Below are 22,175 nucleotides of genomic sequence, written 5' to 3' on the forward strand. Positions count from 1 at the left end.
ATTTTCTAAATTTTCTATAATAACAAACTCTTTTTATTTCTCTCTCTCTCTCTCTCTCTCTCTGTCTCACAGCATGGAACGTCGTCGCGATTGTTCTGCCACAGCGAATACGCACTCACATGTGCCAGCCGATATGCGCAGTGTCAAATCGCTGGATTTCGACAGTGATAACGAGTCCAAACCTATTAGCGATACTATTTCAGAAGTGCGCGCTGTTCGACCCACACCACCGAAGAAACCGTTGCGTTTATCGCTGCAACGCGCGCAAAGTCTGCAAACTGTCGAATTGTCCCCCAACTGCGATGCGGAACGAAAGCGTCCCATGAAACGGGCGCACATCAACGATAAGTCGCCAGGTGAACGCGAGGCTACGATACTCTTTGAGAATTGTAGCCCCCTACAAACGGCGTCGTTGGGTAGGCCGCGTGCGAACATATGAAAATTGCTGAATGTTCTCTTTAAGCGCAACGAAGAGACACATTACTAGTGAGGGGGTAAGGGGGGAGGCTTATTTAATTTATAAGCCAAATAGCTATCGAAAAATAATCATGAAATTATTTTAGGCGGACGCGTGCAAGATTTATATTAGTTTTTAAAAGAAAAAATTGTTTACCAAATATTTAAAAATATTGCAATGTTTAGAATTAAGTACTTAGGGAAGTTAGGGTATGCTAAATTTTATAAATGCTTTACTTAATCATATATAAGTATATAATATATGCAAATATTTATTAACTAATTCGCAATAATATGTATTTTGAACTCAATTAAATTGTACAAATAATGTTTTTAGCACAATTTCGTAATAACAAAATAATTTTAAATGTAAATACACAATAAAATCACAAACAAAAATTATAATACTAATTTTATTAATAATTAATTTTATTAATATTTTTATCTATGCAGGTAATACTTTAAAGCCCACGAAGCCTAAAGCAGTATAAACAACGGAAAAATGTTATCTATATATTTTGCAAGCAACTTCGCTGCAATTTGGAATACTTTAAGAAATTTGCGTTGCATTGCACGTTTCGCACATTTTACAATGTTCTTCGCTACGCGCCCGTGGCATTTAATTTACACTTGGTCATAAACACGCACTCATTATTTTCTATCAATCCCGCATATTTACATAAATACAGGGTGTGTCATATTCCAAGTCGATAAGTATATATTGAAGTATAGTTTAATTTTAACTATGAATTTCGTCACTCAATGCAGTCGATTGAAGCTGTCGGAGAGAACGTTGCCCATATTCTATTACAATCAATTTTGAAACGCGTTTCGGAACAATATTTAAAATAGGTTTCCATATAAAACGAAACTTGAAAAAACGTTAACTTCGGTTGCACCGAAGCTAGTATACTCTTCACAAATTAAAAAGTTTCCAAAGAACTTGATTTTGATTGGTCTATTTGCTTAGCAGCTATAAGCTATAGTGGTTCAATCTGAACCATTTCTTTCAGAGATTGTAGCGTTGCCTCTGCCAATAGTCTATGCCAAATTTCATAAAAATAACTCGTCAAATAAAAGAGTTTTTCATACAAGAGCTTTATTTTGATCGTTCAGTATGTGTGACAGCTACATGCTATAGTGGGCCGATATTGGTGGCTTCGACAAGTGAGCAGCTTATTGGGGAAGAAATAACGTCTGTGAAATGTCAGATCGATATCTCAAAAATTGAGAGACTAGTTCGCATATATACAGACAGATGGGCATGGCTAAATCGATCATCATTTATACTGCTCATTTATATGGATATTTTATAAGAAGTTTCCTTCAAAGTGTTACAAGCTTAGTAGCAATCTAAATATACCCCATTCAGGGTACAAAAACTATTGCCGACCGATCGTCGATTGTCGTTTGAAATATTTTAAAGCTGTCGCGTACGTTGTCAAATAGACTGACTGGTCACCCAGATAGCTAGATTTGAGTCTCCTGTCTTCGTTTGGTGAGATTATTCGAAAAGCAAAGTATACGCCCATAACGCTCGATCGATATACCACTAAAGATGTTGTAATGGAAAAACCCAAAAAAAAAGTTTTTTTTTACCATGAAAAAAACTTTCAATTGATGAATACTGTATTCAAAAATTCATCGGAATAAATTGTAAAGGTTCAAAGTAAATATAAATATCTAAATATGAGAGGTAGTTGGTTTTTCTAAGTTATTTAATGTTTACATTTCTATATTCTAGTCCGAGCACGCTGTATACTTATGTATACAAGCTGGCATGTACTACATACGTTTAGTAAGCACAGGTAAGTAAATATTTGTTTAAACATGCTCATATGCATCCATACTTGAACGATTAGGTAGTCATTAACTTGTGCACTTGAGTGTATTTAGTAAATATTACATAAGCAGTCTTATATGTAACTATGTTATTTGCTTTGTTGAATATTTACGCATATTAGGCCGGAAATGCTTTAATAAATCTCTCATACTTATAAGGAAGTTGTAGAAGTAACACAGAACTGCATTAAATCATTAGAACTGCATATCTCATAGCTGAAATAACAAAGATATTCGCCTACACTTCTTGATCTAAAGTAATATTGATAGTTTAAATAGCAATTTATTATGTTGCCCCAAAAACAAAGGACAAAATTGAAGTTTTAACTAACTATTTACATTTAGGAAATAATCTTTTCTAAAAGCCTTCGATAATCAAAAATAATCTAATCTTCTTTCGATACAAAATGGCTATAAAAGTTTCAGATAATAAACTAAACATGCGGGGCTATATAAAGATTATTTCACATTCGCTACTTTTTATACACCCGTAACATATCTCATAAAAGTCTTATGGTTTTGTTTCCACAACGGTAACATCTGAAAATAATCCAGGTATACATATGTACACACTTATGTAATGTTATGTATAATATGTTTCGGGTGGTTGACTGGTTTCCAAATGTCTCTCTGTCTATACACCCGTGGTGTTACGAACAGTTAATGTTAAGAAAACACATATCTTGATATGACCTTTATTATTTTTAACACTACAACTACGAACCGGTCAAAATGACCGGTTGCATCATTTATTTATATGATTTCTTCTATATTCCCATTTAATATTTTACGATAATGTCATGACTTTTATGATATATATATTATAAATTTGTGTATAGAATAAAATTATAGATTATTTTGTTCTTACGCTTCTATTGTAATTTTCAGAGAGAGAGAGAGAGACCTATTTGAATAGGTATATGGAAAATCTTCGTAGTTCTAGAGTGAAAGTTATCAACGCTTTCGTTTTCCTTATCCGTGGTAACTTAAAGTAGATATTTCGGTTAATATATAATATAAAGTATCATAATGAAACTTACTAGGCATAAGGAAATTTGACATATACCCAGATTTTGATCTTTTTTCTCATCTAACAACGAAAACTGTTTACGGAAATTATAAATTTGTGATGAAATTTAAAATTCGTGCATACTCCTTTAACCCTTACTCCTTGAGAGCGTATTTAATTTTCATTTCCGAATGAAGTTAAGTCCACCTTATTCGTTTTACTTTATTATTTATGTAAATACAGGTTGCGAATATGTATGTATTAATTGCATTATTACAAATCACGATCAACAGTTAAACAGAGTACGCTCTTTAAAACTCTACTCTCTCAGCACTCTTACAATTCTCAACGCAACTCAACGCCACTCACAGCAAGCAATATAATCTCAGTCACCTATACCGCTATCCACTACATATCGATTCCGCTAATTTATTTGTTTTATAATAAAAAAAAAATTATTCGTTTTTATTGCAAGTGCCGAATGCAAGAGAACACAACAGCACGACGACGAGTTATTTGCTTACCCAACTGCTCAAAAGTTGGTATAACTTAGAATGCGAGCAAATGGATTGATTCTCACGTTACAACGCAGAGACAGGTTACAGATTTAAGCGGTAAATGGCGCGGTGGGCGGCTACACCTGATCACCGCAGATGTGAGTAAATACAGTTTATAAACAGTTTGTGTTCAACAGGCGTTTAGTTCAGTTTTGTATTGTGCATCGTCGATGTAGTTGGCGCGCAGACGTTAAGTAAATAAAATTGCAATAATTACCTGCAGACAACAACACCTACGCTGCTTAATAAACATACACACATTTCTATATAAAAATAAAAGTTAAACAGCAAGAGTTTAAGGTGAGGCGAAATTCTAACAAGTGTAGTTGAATAAAGAAATCAGGTACTAAATATTATAAAAAAATATACATAAATATTTATAACAAATAACAATTGCGACTTCAATAAGGTTTGAAAAAATACTTACTTTTTCATTTTAAACGTTTTACTTGGTAACTGTACCGAAGTGCTTTGAAGTCAAGTGGTTAAGCCACAATTTTGTGCCTTAAAACTCGGCATTGACTTCTGGCCTGCACGCGAAATAATGTGTATATACGTACATATGTATACATATATGGTATATTGTATATCGTTACCGTCTTATTGCGTTTGTTTGTGTTTATTATCGAAAACATCTAGTGAATTCTTCTGAGCAAATATTTAAGGCGCTGGCTAAAAAGTCTTCGAAAACTGGTTGCGCTTAAGTGTCACCAACATTTATCAAATGTTGATATTTCTATCTTGAGACGAATTATACCCTGAACAAGGTACCATATATAAAGTTTGCCACGAAATTTGTAAAACCCAAAAGCAAACGTCAGAGACTCTATAAAGTACATACATATGTATATAAATGGTTAATATAACGAGCTTAGTCGATTTAGCCTTGTCCATCTGTACGTCTGTATTTTTACGATCTAGGCCCTCAGTTTTTGAAATATCGATCTGAAATTTAGCACCTGACCTTTTCTCACCAAGAAGCTGCGCATTTGTCGGAAAGGCCGATATAGCTATCATACAAACTGAACGAACGAAAATTTTGATAAAATTAAAAGATTTGAACCGCGCAATCGTGAAATTATTATCAAAGCATAAAGCTTTCACTCATTGATAGAAAAACTGTTATACATGCAATGTCTTGATCCATATTATAAACAATATTTTCGAAATATTAATAATAATTTAGCCGATAATCAACTTCAATGTTACCTTGATCGTGTTTCACAGTATCTTCCCTGAGAGAATATTTAAACTCTCTCTAAAATTTATCTCATAGAGATATAGGGCATATAGTGATTTCGAATTTTTTTTGTATTAAAATAAAATAATCGATATAAATAAATATTAGTGATTCTTAATGACAAATATTTTTTACCATACTCAAAACAAACTCCTTTTGAGTTAGGTCCTACCAAGACAAAATTGTTATAGAATTGCCTTAATTTCCTTTAACGCTCTCAATCGACCAATAACGTACCTCCTGGAGATCGGGAACAAGCACAATGTACTAAAGCAGGCGATCCAAAGTTTCAACCGACCACTTTCATAGTAATTCGAAACCAAAACATTTTCATTCGTTTATAATGTCACAGTACAAGGAACTATGCGTCAAACACACTGTATTAAGTAAAGGCGGAAAACTGTCGTATTCTCTATGTTTATCATTCTTGGCATATCGGTATGATGTATTGAGATCTCTTAACGCATTATCAACAAAATTCGCTTAATTCTCGATATTACTGTAGAGTGAGATTGATAAACGAGTAGCATGGGAGATATTTTCTACGATCTTAAGCTTATATCGCATATGTTTTTACGGTCTCTACAAAGTTTTCCAACATCTTCAAACAAGAATGAATCAAGCCAATTTTTGATATCCTGTTCTGATGTGAATCGTATTCTATTGAGGGCATTGTGCATCGGCCGGAGTAAATGGTAGCCAGAAAGAGCTATAAAGTGGGTGAGGCAAAATTTCTCAGTCGATGTTTTTCAAATAGTTCTTAACCGGTGTAGTCATGATGAAAACTAATCGTGCCTAATCGCAAATTCCGAGCATTTTTCAGCAATCGTTCGCTTCAATTTAATAAGTAGCTGTCGGTAGTGTTCCCCGTTAATGGTTTCAACGATTTTAGAAGTTGACCGTTCTGTATCTTTCAAACCAAAACAACCATTTTCAAAGTGTGAAAACCACTTTTAGACACGTTCGCTGACTTTTGGCTGAGGTTTTCTATATATTAAAATAATGAAGAAAAACTTACCGTAAAAACACTTTTTCAGTCACAAAGTTCCACATATTTGAGAGTGAAAAGAAAATTATTGTTGTTTACGCTTCAAGTGAATTACCATTCATTACTTTAAAGGGCGCACAAGGACAATAGCATGTTCGGAATATCAGAACAATGGATTGCTAATCAAGTCATCTCTTGGCAAACCGCAGGCATATCGTTATAGACCCAACAACTTTTGTTCAATATATGCAGGATGGTTCTAGGAGGTTTTGTTTTATTGTTAATATTTTATATTTGATTTGATAATAAAATACCTAACGTAAATAATAGCAATATGCATACAATTACACTAAGCAAATTTTTAAAACACGAGATGGACGTTTCCAAAGAGCGAAAGTACTCTTATATCGATAAATATAACAAATCTGCACTTTTATGACTTCGAAAAAAAAACTTATTTCGGGTCCTTTTCCTAATTATCTTTATTCTCACTGTAATTAAATGTACTGCCTCAAATAAAATAAGAAAATTCATGCTATACTTTATTATATGAAGTGCCCTCAGAAAAAAATCATTAGAAATATTGCTAAATGCAACTTTTTTTTCAAAATTAACTAGTAATCAGACGATTTTATATCAATATTTATGTATATTTTTTGGTATTTGAGAATAACACCGTTACACTGTAATCGCCAAAGCTATAGTACAGTGTGAGAATTGTCATACTGTTGGTAATTAAATCTATATTATATTTATTTTATGTATATTATTTAGAGCGAAATTGAAATTTACTTTCACAAAATGCAAAAAAAAATGCACAAATTCTACCCTGAAGTTATTTTAATTACTGATTATGTGCTAATTTTGTTGTATCACAGATATATTATTGAAGGTTGTGTTTTATTGTAGAACTACGACTACTTGCAAAAATTCTCTACTATAGCGAAGCAACTAACTATTATGCATTTTGTTTTATAAAATACCTAAAATTAAACAAAACAATTAAAGCGTGTGAATAAAATATATACACATTTTAAATTATTTAAGTATGTGAATAATAAGCAAAAATGGATTTAAGAAAAAAATGCCAATTGCGGCTTGATAAGCAATACGTGAGTGAGTCTAAATTAGCACTTGAAATCTCATATACCTATTGAAAATAATATATATGTATTATTTGCACTGAATTTGCGTACCTACTATTTTTGCTGTTATTATATATATTTAATGGCTTTAAAGCTGTCTCCTATCAAAAAGCTATTAAAATAGTTAATCTTATCAGTGATTACCACATATTATGATTATAAACTCTAGAAGTACCCACTTAAAAGACATATGTATATATGTATGTATATTTACTGGTAACAGATGTTTTGAATGAAAAATTAAAAACTTTCATACGAGAGTACTAAAATTAACTTAGTATCTGAGATTAAGTGGCCAAACACTATGCAGCATAGCAATTCATTCATTAGGTTTAAATATTATAAGCGTGCTCTTTTATTTTAAACGAAAAATAGCACTAAAATATTTTTTAATGACTTAGCAAATTTGATGGCGTTACGAGGGTCAACTAATAAGTTTTGTAATTAGAAAAAATGTCTTACTCTTCTTCGCCTTTAGGTTCAGTATTCCTATACAAAAGTTTTCTCTCAACCATAATAATACAATACTAAACACTAAAAAATTCGCTTTGTTCTCAAAAATCATTCATTTATTAAATTTTATTGCTTGTATTTATTACTTTCGGATTTCGATGAGAAATTTTAGACCCTGAAAGAGTAGTACGAAATTATTTGAATGCGTGTTGCACTGCAAATCTTATATTTCTCTTAATTCTTTCTAAAAATTAATTAAAATTTATTTATCACCCATTAAGATCATTAATTAAAAAACATATTTTTCGGCAATATTTTATTTTATTATACCCCACTTTAGCATATAGCTGTCATACAAGCTGAACGACCAAAAATAAGTTCTTGTATGAAAGGCTCTTTTATTTAAAAATATATCTTCCCGAAATTTGCTATGAATTATTCTCAAAAACAGCGATACAATATTCGAACTATGTGCAGTTTGGACTACAATAGCATATAGCTGCGATACAAACAAACCTATCAACATCAAGATTAAGGTATTTTTTACCCTTTTATGCTATAAGAAATGCTCCTGTGAAGTGTATTATAACCTCGATGCAGCCGAATTTTAGATTTTTATCTTTTTCAATTATTATAGCGACCTTTCAACTTCTTGATACTATTTTCTGGTAAGATTCACTTGTTGTTTCAGAATAGACCTCAAAGTTTACTTTTTTAATGCCGCCAGTTTGCTGTCCAACGCTTATTCTCTTGAGGTCTCAAAACCTGAAAGACTCGTTGAGACCAAAACTGAAGAATATAATTGATGTGAAGTATTCGTCATACAGGACCGCAACGCTTTTTGCGAACTTTAAGAGCGACTTGACATCTAATTTTGCTATTTCATCTAGTTCCTTGAACTGCGAAGCACCTAGATATCTAAGGCGAGTTCTAGATTAGCTATGCTGGGCAGAAGCATGGGACGTGTTTCAGAGTCAGGGTATCGTCGATACGTGATGTGAAAAGTATCGTCACCAAAAATTCTATTTGTCACAAGCGATCTGACAGCTTTGCAATGTATAAACATGTTTTATGAAAGTTAGACCTAACTATAAAATATATAGATATATCCATTAGCATCGCTCTCATAGTTACGATCGGAACTTTTCATTCCACCAGACATACTATCTGCATTATATGCTATGCATGTTCTTTTCTGCCTAAATGGTTCTTAGTTAAGTTAAGTCTCACTGTGTAACTTTTAGATAGATTATTTGTTATTTGTACAATATATGGCATTAAAATATAGGCGCTATGAACTTTCAAGTGGCATCTCTTAAAAAAAACAGAGAGTTTTAGTACTGAATTTTTGTAACTTTGTGTCTGAAAGTGTTAAAAATATTCACTGCAATTCTTACATTATTTAATCTCAAAAATATTATATAACAAATTTGTACAAAAATCTGAAGATATTTCGACCAACCTCGTATGCATTCAATTTATACAAGTATGTGCTAAACAAGGTCGTTATTAAAGTTGAATATGATGCGGAATAGTAGGTCTATTTCAACAAATATTTATGGATCATTAAATTGGAAAGTGAAATATCTCAGGGATACGGAAACACACTTCCATAAATGCGCGTGCAATACTTGAACGTTATTGCTTAGCATGTATGTACATATGTGTGTATGTATACCCATATAATATATACTAGCCTACGAAAATGATATGCAAAAAATCAGCACAATTGGAAAGGCAGCAATTGAAGTGGACGTAACCCTGTAAGTTTCTACATTTGTATCAAAATTACAGAGAACTAGTGCTTCAGCACTAAAATGCCATACAAACATATGCCTAAATATACAAAAATACCAGTAAATAGGTACATATGGTATGTCTGAGTTTTGCATGAAAAGTGAATTCACCTTTGATATAATTTCGTTCTATTGGGCGAATCTCACTTTATGCTCACTGACCCACAAAAAGATTTAAAAATTAAGGTTATGCTGACAGGCAGAATAAAACATGAGGGGCAGTGTAAATCACAAGTGGCGGGGCCAGTGTGTCGGCGTGTGTTGATTTTTTAGCAAGGTATTTTTTATTAGTGGATTATGATAAATGTTGCTTTGTGAAACTGCATTTTTGTATTCGCTTCCCGAAATAAATATATGATATATGCACAAGTGCGGTTTAGTGAAAACAGCTGGTGTTGAGGAAAGTTGTTGACATTCGCTTTTGTCGCCAAGTAATAAATCACAACGCAACTATATATTGTAAGAGCGACTTTAAATATGCATTATTATTGCAGGTGAAAAGTATAATATTCTTTCCTTACATGGAAAAATGTATTAATTTCACCGCTTTTTAATGTAATGTTATATTTATGAGTATTTAGATTTCCATACGTAATTTTTCTTAGGTTTAACTAATATTCCAGAGACCGCAAATAATGCCACTGGGAGAAAGTGTTTAGATGTTTCCACCTCATCTTCCTCCCTGCAACTTTGACAAGTTGCGTCCTCTAAAATAAGTAGCCTCTCCGCATGAGTGCCAATGGAACAGTGTCCAGTTAGGACACCTATCATTGCAGCCCTGTGAACACCATGCTCTCTGTCAGCGAGCTCAAGGCCTGTAGAGTAGCTCTCGGTGTGGAAACATACCTCCCTAAAAAGAAGCCACAATTGGTAGATCTGCTGCTACCTTAATAGCTGCTACTTCTACTTGAAAGACTCTACAGTGGTCTGGCAGTCTGAAACAAGAGTTGGTTGAGAGCTCCCAACAGAAGACTCCCCCTCCAACCTTCCCCATGAGCTTCGATCCATCCGTGAAAAGGCTCACTGCCCCTCTTTTCAAGCGACTCCGCCACACCCTCATATCACTCGGAGGTATGTGCGCGTAGAAGACGCCGCTAGGAGTAGGCTCCGCGGCGTAGTGTTCCAAGTTATCATAGATGCAATCGAATTGCGAGAGATTTCTGAATGTCCCACTTTGGGACCCTTAATATATCCGGCTTCCCGGATTCTGATAACAACCTTCGCTGCTTTTGCCATGCTTAAAGAAAGTTATCAAAAAATGATTTTATAACATTTTCTTTAAATGAGTATTTCGAAGTAATCTTTTGGAATTACTTTGTAGTTTCAAACAAAAACATATTACGGATCTAACGGTGACGCATTGAAATTTAAGGTAATATATAAACTATATTTCATTGTCTAGATGTTTGGTTTAGTTGGTTCTAGTAGCTTACGATATCTATAAATTTATCTCAATACAATTAATTATAGCAATATAATATTTACTTCTAATACTTTTTCGTTCCCGGAGCGTGACAAGAGCCCTATGTATACTGTAATTGAAATATTGCACATATTGTTTAATTTAGACATGTTACTCTACTTAAGTGATTTATACATACAAACACATACAAATATATTGTACTAAAATATATTTACATTCATATTCATATTCATATTCTAATATTCAATTGTTACTCTCCCTCTTCTTAGTGAATTGCCAAAAAATGCATTCTCATTATGCCTTAATAGTCACATTGGCCTTGTGTGCGGTCAGCGCCCTGGCTCAGGTAAGGCCTGTACTTTGATTAAAGTTTATTTTTACATATTATATATATGTATATAGTCTGCTTTATGTACCATTATAATTAATATTGGTGTATCAATCTCAGAAAAGTGCCACAATGGAAGCGATTGCCTACTTGGCGGGTACCACGGTGAAGGGTAATGTCACTTTCATACAAAATGGCTGCTCCGAAAATGTTCACGTAAAGGTCTATTTGGAGGGGCTGGCTCCGGGTAAGCACGGTTTCCATGTGCACGAGAAGGGCGATTTGACCGGTGGCTGTCTCAGTACTGGCGGACATTTTAATCCCGATAAGGTATTTATTTGACAAATGCTACCTGTTTGGCATTATATTAAAAAATCATAGAAAAGTTTTGATACATAAGTGCTTTTCTAAATTAAATTAGATTCAAGGTTACAAGGTTAATTTCTTTTTTAAAGAGACATTGAAAGATTAAAAAAAAAAATCTTCATTAATACCATTGCGTACACGATAAATTTTACTTAAGTAATAATCGTAACAGCCGAAATTACCTGAAATTGTCAATTACAACCATAAGATGCTATAGTTCAGTTTTTTTAGATAACTGGTACGTACTTTGACTACCTATTTGAACAGTATTTCTATCTCTAAATTTCAAAATAATTTTAATAATTGCGATACCGGGACGATAGCCTAAAGCTTCGAAATCTTCAGAATGCATCTTGACTTCCTTGTTCGAGAGAAATATTTTTCCAGCGACCCCTTTATAAATCCAGCAAGGGGGGCTTAGTCAGTGAAGGACTAGTTCGTAGTGTAATTCCTTCAATATATGGTCGATCGGCAGCTGAAAGAGCCGAAGCCTAGATAGTTATTCAAAAAATGCGGAAACCACGGTCACTCAATAGAATTTTATGAATTTTTACTGATATATAAATAATTAGCGCGACGAGCTGAATCGATGTAGCCATGTCAGTTTTTGAGATATCGATGTAAAATTATACACAGGTTCTTTTTTATCCCTAAGAAGCTGCTCATTTGTCGGAACCGCCGATATAGAACCACTATAGCACAAAGCTGCTATACAAACTGACGATCAAAATCAAGCTCTTACATGAAAACCTTTATTAATTGTGAACTTCGATGCAACAGTTGTTAACGATTTTTCTTGTTTCTATTAGATTAGGTAGATTCACTTAGAGACCTATAACTTGACAACGATTTGGTGCAATGTTATGAAACTTTGCTTATATATCCAGATCTAATTAATAAACCATACTAATTCGCATAATTAATAAAAAAATGTCTTCTCCACAGATGGATCATGGTGCGCCTGGCGATGAAGTGCGTCACGTTGGCGATCTCGGTAATGTAGAGGCCGATGCGAATGGCATTGTCGATACAACATTCACCGACCACTTAATCAGTTTAACTGGCAAACGTACAATCGTGGGACGCGGTTTGGTCGTGCACGAATTGACCGATGATTTGGGCAAGGGTACCCACCCCGATTCGAAGAAGACTGGAAATGCCGGTGGACGTTTGGCTTGCGGTGTCATCGGTGTTAAGTAAATAAATCTATTCAAAACATGCCTACACCTAAACTAAGAAAGCTTCAACAAACGGCTTAACACCATGTGTAACTGTTGTTTATAACTGTTTTCTCACACAGTCAATCGAATTAATGTAGTCACTTTTTTCATTTATATTGTACTCTATTTGGTGCTATTTTCTTTGGTTCTACTGTACTTTTGTTATTTTCTTACACTCTTCATGTATATTTCTATTTTCCTTTCATCTATTTTTCTGTTTCTTACTATTTTATTGAAATGTTATATAGTCATATTTTTTGCACTAAATATTGTTTATAAACAAATAAGTTTGCAATATTATGTGGCTTTGTCATCGCTTTGTTGTAAAATAACTCGAATAAAATCGTTTGTGGTTAATCGAATCTGCCAAATTAACATTAAACTGTACTTTGCTTATTTACCTACACATTCGTGTTTATATTTATTTTGGGTGTTTATTTTTATTAGCTGTTTATTTTGTACTTGTGTACTTGTATGTACTAGTCTGGTTTATTTTGTTGTATATTTAGTTTTAATTAGTGTTGACACAAATACACACACACACATATATATATAAATGTACAACAGCGAGTGAAGCGCTAACAGCCGCTTCCTGCAAGGTTAGGTCTGTGCTTATAAAATATTTGGTATCCTTAACTACAATCCAAGGTAAATTTTTATACAAGTATGAAACAAATAATCAGAAATTTTCTATAAATACACTTTAAAAAACAATGACAGTATATTCTAACTTGAGACAGTAGACAGTTAACCCACTTCAATGGTTTCGAACATAACAGTAATGTTGGAAGTAAGCGTGGTTATCACTCCTTTTTCACACTCTAATAAAAAATAGTTAAACAAAATGTTCTAACCGAGTTTGGGTGGCATAGATTTTGTAGTTTACGTGATATGTACATTAAGAGTATTACAAGTTAGGCTCACGCCCCGTTATAAAACTTTTCAAACCACTCATACTCTTTCTCACTGTGACCTCTTTGCCAGATTTAATTTTGACAGTTTAGTTTTGTGACTGAATCATTGTACTTTATATTTTGTCGAATAATACCGATTTGTGGGCGTGGCAATGCAGCGATCTCACATAATAGCAATACCAAACTCCTGATATTATCTCAGTTTATATATTATTTCTTTCTATCTATGTACTGAGCGGTAGACAAAACTTTGGAAGACAATTTGTTTCTTCATCTTGATCACTTTCATGTTATAAGAATTCACAGTAAAATTTTTGAAAAAAAAAATCTTAAATAAATTTTGAGTTATACGCGATCTCCGACGATGCTAAAACAAAGGTCCGCCACCGCTGCAGTGATGTCGGTTTTCTTAGTCGATGAAACCTAAAAATAAAAAATTCTTCTTAAACTAGAACATATGCTCCGTACAAATCAACCCCAATCAAAAAACAAAAACAAATGTTGACGGAATGGCGGAGTTTAAAAAAAAAAATTAAATGTAACCCCGAATTTTGATCGTTTTTGGTATGTAGAATACATACAGAACAAGTAGAAAAAAAATATTATGATCGGATCATTTGTCTTCAAATCATAACTTCAGCAAATTCGAAAAACGTTGTTTTGAGAAAACCCGTTCAAAGACAAAAACTAATGGAGCTGATTGAACTGGGCGGCTATCCTTTAAATGGCTTTAACTCTAAAACTATTTGTTATTATTAAATTATTTTTAAAGGTATAAACTATCGAAACTGTCAATTTTTCACACTAGCGGTGCCCCTCATGTTATGTTATGGAATTGTTTTATTTGTTGAGAACGCTATGATTCACCCCGGGAACAACTTTGGAGATCTGAAAAATATTGGTTCTCAACTTGAGGTTTAATTTGCTTAAATTTACCGAAAATACTTGAAATGCTTAAATCAAAAAATGCACCCATGCACCGACTAAACTAAAACAAGGCGCCTTATCGCCTTTGTACCTTTGAGACATGAGTTTTTCCATTTAAAGAATAGCTTTTAAGAAACAGGAGCATATAAGGAATAATAGATAGTAATATTTCTCAACTTTATTTTTAATCTTTCTATAAACCCCAAGGAATTGTTTCGAGGCTAAAGCCATTAGGAAATCTATGATTCTTCGCCGAACTGATTTTTTGAAATATATCGCCGTAAGTTACATTTGAACAGGCGAACAAAAATTTTCATATTTACTACTTCGTTTGTTCTATTCAACTTCCTGCCTAGAATTAATATAATAGGTACGACAGGTGTTTGATAGAGGATATGATTCAATGTATTTTAGAAACATTATCGTAACATTGTTGGAGTAATCACTGTAAGCTTTTTTTCGAAATTTGCAGTTTTTCAAAAGCAATGAATATTTCTATAAATGTGGAGCTTTAATATTTGATTTGGTTTTTTCAACTGAAAAATCTTGCTGTATTCCCTAATAGTTCAAAGTATTTAAAGATTTTTGTCAAGATGATTCGATGAACTGAATCAAAAGATCTTTTCTGATCGAGAACTTGAATAGAACATAGAATTTGTTTCTAAATTTAGTAAAGTCACCATATTCTTTACATTATTAAAATCTCTTATAATTTTAAACATAAACAAAAAGGTAGATTACAAGCAAACACACACGGTTCTAACCTTAAAAGTACTGGTACTTTCGTATTGGAGCAAACAGGGAGAGCACTTCAAGCAACTAACCCAATATGATTACATCAGTCGAAACTAATGTCCAAAAATTCATTGAAAAGTTTGAAACATATTTTTCCAGAGTATATACACCACCACAAGAAGCAATGGCCATAAGTTGTGAACCGACATTTTATGTGCCACATCAACAGCCGCACGATCATGTTGTCTATCCCATTTTAACATCGAGCTTACCATATCCATATGCATTGCCATATTTTTATTAAAAAGCAAACAATTCAAAGTACACGTTTAAAGGCAACATTCGTAAAACTTAATCGCATAAAATATTATTAAACATATTTGTTTTTTGTGGTATATGTACAAGTATGTATGTGTGTAAATCACGTCACAATGTATTCGTGAATATTTTCATAAAACCATAAACAATATTTTTATGCAGTTAATTGTGATTTGAAAGCACAAATTTTTACACAGTTTTAATTACTAACATTTTTAGCAACATCGGTGATGAATGGTCCTGTTCGAGCGCTGCAGAAAAAGTAGTTTCAATATTTGCCTTCGTCCTGACGGTATTAACCAGTCGTGTGCTGTCTTAATGCTGATTGCAACTCAAGCGAAGTATTTAGCCAATGAGAGCAGGCTGTCTACGACTGAGAATCGAAATTTTGGTAATCATTCACGAAGTTATCGACAGAAATAATTTTTGAAACACAAAAGTATTGAATTAACTTATGTCAAAATATTAAGAAAAATAAAATTAGGAAATTATTTTTAACAATAATTATGAGTAAGCTTACTAATATACCATATATGTATGCATAGGAAAATAAATTTCGCCATTTGGCATAAATAAATCTAATTTTACTGAACAAAAAATAATAATTGCATGGGCTTTTCGAAATTCGTTGGCGGAGTGGGCCCCGTGTGATAAACCGAATTCAAAGCTTCAGAGAGGTACAGTCAGCTGGAAAAGTTATAGTGTCTATATTTTTTGATGTTTAAGAAATAATTTTCAACGAATATCTTGAAAAGATGAAAACTAAAAACTGAGATCATTACAAAACATTACAGGTAGGTTTTAAAGACAAACTCGCAGAAAAAGATCCCCATTTCGAACTCAAAACGAAAGCTATAGCAACACTGTATGAACTGCGGATCTATTACTCACCGACTTTTTTCTGTTCTTAGGTCTCGAGAGAATGTTAACAGCAAAGATATTTAGCGACAAGATATCCGGTTTTGAAACAGAAGATAAAACTGCTTTAATAGATCTAACGATAATGGTGTTCATAACATAAGCTTCAGAGACTGAACTAGTACTTCATATTCGCGAATGAAGCACTGTCTATAGGGTACAAGCTATTTGTAAAGTATACACCTGTATCCAGATCGCATATTCTACTAAATAATTATCCCCACAAGCAAACTTGTGAATATTACCAATTCGAAGTAATCGATTATGCGCCTAAAAATAATATAAGTAAGTAAATGCCTACATTCTCAGCAAACGTCATAATCTTAAAATAAATGTGTTCTAGTTCGAAAGAACTGGAAAAACTCTCATTCCATTTTATTTTATTCCAAATAAATTCAAAAAGCACAATTTTTTACGAAGTAACCTTTCCAACTGGCCTCATTGTGCACTACATAATTTACATGGTAAATAATTGTATTGCACTGGCGCATATTCAACCAAGACGGAATGCGATTACCATCTATGTCAACCTAAGGTAAATAATTGCCTATTATTTTTTTGGTATTTTCAATACTGCCTATCCTTTCTTTTTTTACACATAGTTACTTGTGGGGTTTTCCCACCAAAATTTTACCGAAACACATTAATTTTTGCCCTCATTATATGTTAGGCTATTGACCACAATGTCGGCAGTGTAGCGGAGGTTTAGTGGTTGGACACTTAAATGTACCTACATACTTGTATGTAGGTATATACTTTTACTCTTGTTGGTCTTATGAGTACTAATTCGAAATTAATAGCATAATTTACAAGTTACAGTGAAAAGAAAAAAAGTGGATCTTAAACAACAATACTAGAAATGTAATATAAGTATATATGTCACTTATCGAATATAGAATATATGAAAATATCGAATCATGGGATGACAAGAAGAATTGATTTAGTGTTGCTCATCCCAGTAATAATCGCGATGTCTTCAACGAAATAATTTTACCAGTTTCCAAAATTAATGAAGGACTATGTTCAGGTACAACAGACCATTAGATACTCTCGCAATTGTATGTATGTATTTTGTATACGGAGTTGTCACATCATGTGAATCGAATTCATACCTGTTTACACGTTCGGTATATGGGACCAAGACTCGATACATATGTATCTATTTTAAAAATTTTTGTCACATTATGCTCTACTAAACAACCTCACGAAATATGAGATATCTCACATAATCGGTATACGGTATGAAGTGAATCAGAAGGATGGGAAGATTGCAAATAGCCAGTAAAACATATAAATGGTTAGGTTGATTTAAAAAATTAAAAACATAGGCTCACTTAAAATAAACAAAAATATAAGTTCAAAAGTAGTGGGTGTTTGCATTGAACCAGTTCCGAAGCTCCTTGCGATGACCATCACTAATCCATAGAGATTCATCTAAAATCAATCGGACAAAAAAATAATTTTATTAATAGATAATCTAGTGCCTGACTGAAGCTTTTTTTACTAAGCAAAAACACGGCCTCAAAAATTTTTTTTTAGATTTTCGGAAAAAACCAACAGTTATGTAAACGCTTATAAAAAAATCGAAATTAAAAAAATCCTTCTAGCAGGCACTAGTTTTTTATGTTTTCAAAAAAACCGTACAAATTTCATTGGCATCGACCGAACGGTTTCCGAGCTACAGTGGTCACCAGTTCAAAAAACTTAATTATGAGAAAAACGCATTTACAGTTTTACACAAACGCTCTAGAGCGCGCGAGAACCCTTTGATAATTATCGAATAACTCGAAAAGTATCTGTCGGATTTACTTCAAATTTTCAGAGAATATTTATTTAAAAATAATAATTTAAAATGCAATTGATTGATTTGATTATATTAATTTGAAAATTTTGACTACCCCTTACCCCATAAAGGAGTTAGCAAAGAGTATGGCCGGATCCCGATAATATTTTGGTCAGAGTTTCCCGATGCCCTTATGAGGATTGATTGCGACAAAATATAACAGAAATTAAGAACGTGGTAGCAGACTGATATCACCTATAATTATGAGTTTCTGAGTTATGAGTCTTCACCAAAGATTGACCTAATTCCACCAATGTACTGTCGGACATCAAATTATATCGTCATCATACTCACTTTGCTATATGTAACCCTATATCTATTTCGCTTAGTTTTAGATGTCACAAACAACCGTTATATACTGTGCGAAATGTTCGGAGAACAAGTAAGTGGCTTAAATTGAACACTCCTTAAAATTACACCAACTTTGAACACTAAGAATTTTATTTCCCACAAATTTAAATGGAATTTGGAAACAACCGTTATTAAAATGGTGTTTCATGCTTGCCGCCTCATTGCAATATAGAAATTATAAAGTAACATACCTATTTTTTGCTTGCTAATCTTAAAAAAGAATTCCGGAAATAGCAGGAAAATACTTGAACGCCTTAATGTTTCTTAAAAGGAAGTGTTTCTTGTGTAAAAAAAGATAAAATAGGACATTCGACCCATTAAAACAATAACCGTAAAAAATATTCAAACTTGTATAATTATATATATTATATACTCGTATATACTCGTACAAGCTAATAAACGATAAAAAATATGGCTAATATTTCAGCAAATTCATTTTATTCCAACTAAATGAGTTTGACAAAGTTCGCTTCAAATGTCGATAAATTGCGGGTTTTCTCAAGTTTTCTACGTAATCTTTCCCAGCCGTAAGAAATACCAGTAAGTTCATGGTATATATGTACATTTATATGTATGTAAAGATGTACTTGCATAAAAGAAAAATTATTTGGAGCACTTTCTCGGACGCTTTCAATAAATATTGATTTTCTTTGCTGCCACATAAAATATATATTATACATTTGTTGTTTATAACACGTCGTCTTGCGTGATTTCTATGGTCACATAAAGTGTCAAGAAACTTGTGGGTAATGTGCCGGAATTCGCGGCGCACTCAAATGCCTTTCCTCTCTCGGTCAAATCAAGATTCAAATGCAAATTTTCATGTGCTGCGTATGCGATTTATGCCAGTAATTAAGGTTGTGTGTTTTGGCATTTACGGTATTGCTAGGAGCAACGAGACTGTAACCAAAAAATTTATGTACACTTATTTACAGTTAATTACACAAAGTTATATATATTGCGTTGCGTCGGGTCAGGCTTCATTCGCATGCTTTTATGTAACTTTCATTGAATCAGAGTATAAATTTATCATGAAACAAAACATTTTTTTTCGAGTAATTAACAAAGCATACTGCATACTAAAAGATGTGAGTTTGTGAATAATATTTGTCAAAATAATGAGAAAGTTATTTAAATAGGAAAATACAGGAGTATGTATATATCTATGTAAACGCAAATAATTGGTGTAAAGAACTACGCACGATGAAAATATTTTCAGATTTTATTTACAATGTAAAATGACATCTTAACTTAACATTTCTAACACAGGGTAAGTCTTACCCTTTTTCAAAAATAAATCTAAAAATAACTCAAACGCGACAGCATTAGTGATTTCTGCTATTCAGTTCAGTCAGGAAAAAATTATTTATCTGATCCTTTTCAAATAGTCGATTAGCTAATCACGTTAGCGAGAGTTTCCGACAAGCGCTGGAGACTCTTATCTCTTAATTGGCACTATATAACCTATAGGTAACCCAAGCATATATACCTAATGTGGAATATAAACTTATTCCTTACTCTTTTAACTAGCAGATATCGATATTTGGTATTGTTTCAATCCTAAATGAGTCAATGTTAAGTTATTTATCAAAAGACCGCGAGGATGACAAGTATTTTATTTAGATAAGCAATGATCAAGTTTCCACTTAGAAAATTTAACACATATTTTTATGCGCTGAACAGGGGCAACACCCGAAAGGAAACGTCGGAGACCCTAAGATGTATATATTTGTAAGTAGAAATTGATCAGCGTGACGAACTGAGTCGATTTAGCCAGATCCGACTGTCTTTCTGTCTGTGTATACCCTCAGTTTTTGAGATGTCGATTTCAAATTTTGCACACGTCCTTTCCTCACGGTGCTGCTCATTTATCGGTACCGTCTATATCGGACTACTCTAGCATATAGCTGACACACGAACTGACTGATCAAAATCAAGTTCGTGGATGGAAAACTTTTTTATTTAACAAGAAATGGATTATCTTCCAAAGCAACAATACATTCTGCGAAGAAATTGTTCAGATCGGACCACTATAGCATATAGCTACATTACAAACTGATCGATCAAAATTAAGTTCTTGCTAGAAAACTTGAACCTATAAAGGATATTATAACTTCGGGGCAGACGTTTTTTCTTGTTTCAGTTCTTTTTGGGTTATAAATTGGCACGGTCCATTACATTACTTGTCGTTATGTTTAACATTGTATCTATCTAGTACACCCATGAGTCCAGAAAGAAATTTCCTAAAGCTTTTGGCGCTTTCAACCAACCGTAAAAGAAAATGTTGGTATCTTTTTCCTTCCCACATCTCTTTTGGTTATATTTGATATCAAACTATTATTAGCACAATATTCGATGAGTGCAATGACATGTTGGCCTATAACGAAAACGAAACGAGCTAATGCAGCTTTAACGTATCAAGAATTAATGCCATCATAAGACTTACGGCTGTGCAACGAATTTCTTAAGTCCCTACATATCGTCAACAATGTAAAGTACATACGTCACACGCAACATCGACAAGCAACAGCGTCGGTGGCATGAAGTCAAACTGTCGATTTAAGTGGGCTATGGGGCACCAACGCACAAGGGGTTGCGGTCGCCTAATAAAATACATAGAAAATTCCAGTGTATAGGATATAGGCGATGGTAAAAGGGAAAATGGAACAGCAGGGTAAGACCTACACCACCGGAAACTGATGCCCGTTGAACTCTATCGTTAAACTTTGTATCGCCGGTGGTGGCGATATGACCAAAGCTGAGTAGTTTGGCACGTAGGAGTTGTTTCCGAAAGAAGAAACTAAAGGTAAATAGGGATAAGGTGGGATGAAGGAAAATGTATATGAAAAAGAAAATAATGTGTTAAATAGGGAACAGCCAACATAAGGCGACAACAAAACCTAAAACTCTTAAGCGGTATGTGGCCACGTAGAGCGGGTGAAGCTAGGAGCTCGTTGGACTTCTAAATTGCTACCCACAAAGACACGAGTATATGTACGTAGATTTCTTGGCACTTTTACTTTCACTACGCCCACACTACCTGGCGTTCGGAGAAGTGTAATCAAGGCATTTGATGGTAGGGTTCAATTCTCGTGCAACCCAAATGACGAATTAGAAAGCAAATAGTTAAAAATAATGGAGCGAACTGCGGACTTCACTGCTAAGAACACCCTCCAACCACTCTCCTGCCCCCAACACAAGAACGCAACTCATGCAGGCGTCCAAAACCAGAGCGCGTCGAATGGGAGCATGTACTGAATTCATTTGTTGCTATTTTGGCCACACCGTCACTTTTGCGCCTAAAAGCACTACAGCTTTGGTGGTGAAGTCTGCGACCAAGCAATGG

At 33.5% G+C, this 22,175-nt stretch overlaps 2 protein-coding genes across 8 annotated transcripts in view; both read left to right on the forward strand.

The window, feature by feature from the left end:
* The window catches only part of sprt (PDZ domain-containing protein sprite), a 57,459-nt gene extending 56,598 nt beyond the window's left edge, over nucleotides 1-861 (forward strand). For all 6 annotated transcript variants that reach the window (XM_036363474.2, XM_036363476.2, XM_036363473.2 and 3 more), the window contains one exon: nucleotides 73-861. In XM_036363474.2, the coding sequence (XP_036219367.2) occupies nucleotides 73-439 (367 nt within the window). In that variant the 3' untranslated portion in view covers nucleotides 440-861. The remainder of the gene's footprint in view (nucleotides 1-72) is intronic.
* Nucleotides 862-3,974: 3,113 nt separating this feature from the next.
* Sod3 (Superoxide dismutase 3) lies at nucleotides 3,975-16,299 on the forward strand. 2 transcript variants are annotated; one of them, XM_036363501.2, is made up of 5 exons: nucleotides 3,975-4,164; nucleotides 11,179-11,255; nucleotides 11,358-11,567; nucleotides 12,549-12,799; nucleotides 15,937-16,299. In XM_036363501.2, exons 2-5 carry the CDS (start codon nucleotides 11,193-11,195, stop codon nucleotides 16,034-16,036), a joined length of 624 nt encoding a protein of 207 aa, XP_036219394.2. In that variant the 5' UTR covers nucleotides 3,975-4,164; nucleotides 11,179-11,192; the 3' UTR covers nucleotides 16,037-16,299. The 2 variants fall into 2 exon arrangements, with proteins under 2 accessions (XP_036219394.2, XP_036219395.2); XM_036363502.2 differs by lacking the exon at nucleotides 3,975-4,164 and adding an exon at nucleotides 4,185-4,207.
* The last annotated feature ends 5,876 nt before the right edge of the window (nucleotides 16,300-22,175 follow it).

Source organism: Bactrocera oleae, chromosome 4 (genome assembly GCF_042242935.1).
Source record: "Bactrocera oleae isolate idBacOlea1 chromosome 4, idBacOlea1, whole genome shotgun sequence".
Taxonomy (NCBI): Eukaryota; Metazoa; Arthropoda; class Insecta; order Diptera; family Tephritidae; genus Bactrocera; species Bactrocera oleae.

Coding starts and splice junctions, on each gene's coding strand:
- Sod3 (XM_036363501.2), top strand. CDS start 11,193: ATGCATTCTCATTATGCCTTAATAGTCACATTGGCCTTGTGTGCGGTC. Junction 11,256..11,357: donor CGGTCAGCGCCCTGGCTCAG/GTAAGGCCTGTA, acceptor TATCAATCTCAG/AAAAGTGCCACAATGGAAGC. Junction 11,568..12,548: donor GACATTTTAATCCCGATAAG/GTATTTATTTGA, acceptor TCTTCTCCACAG/ATGGATCATGGTGCGCCTGG.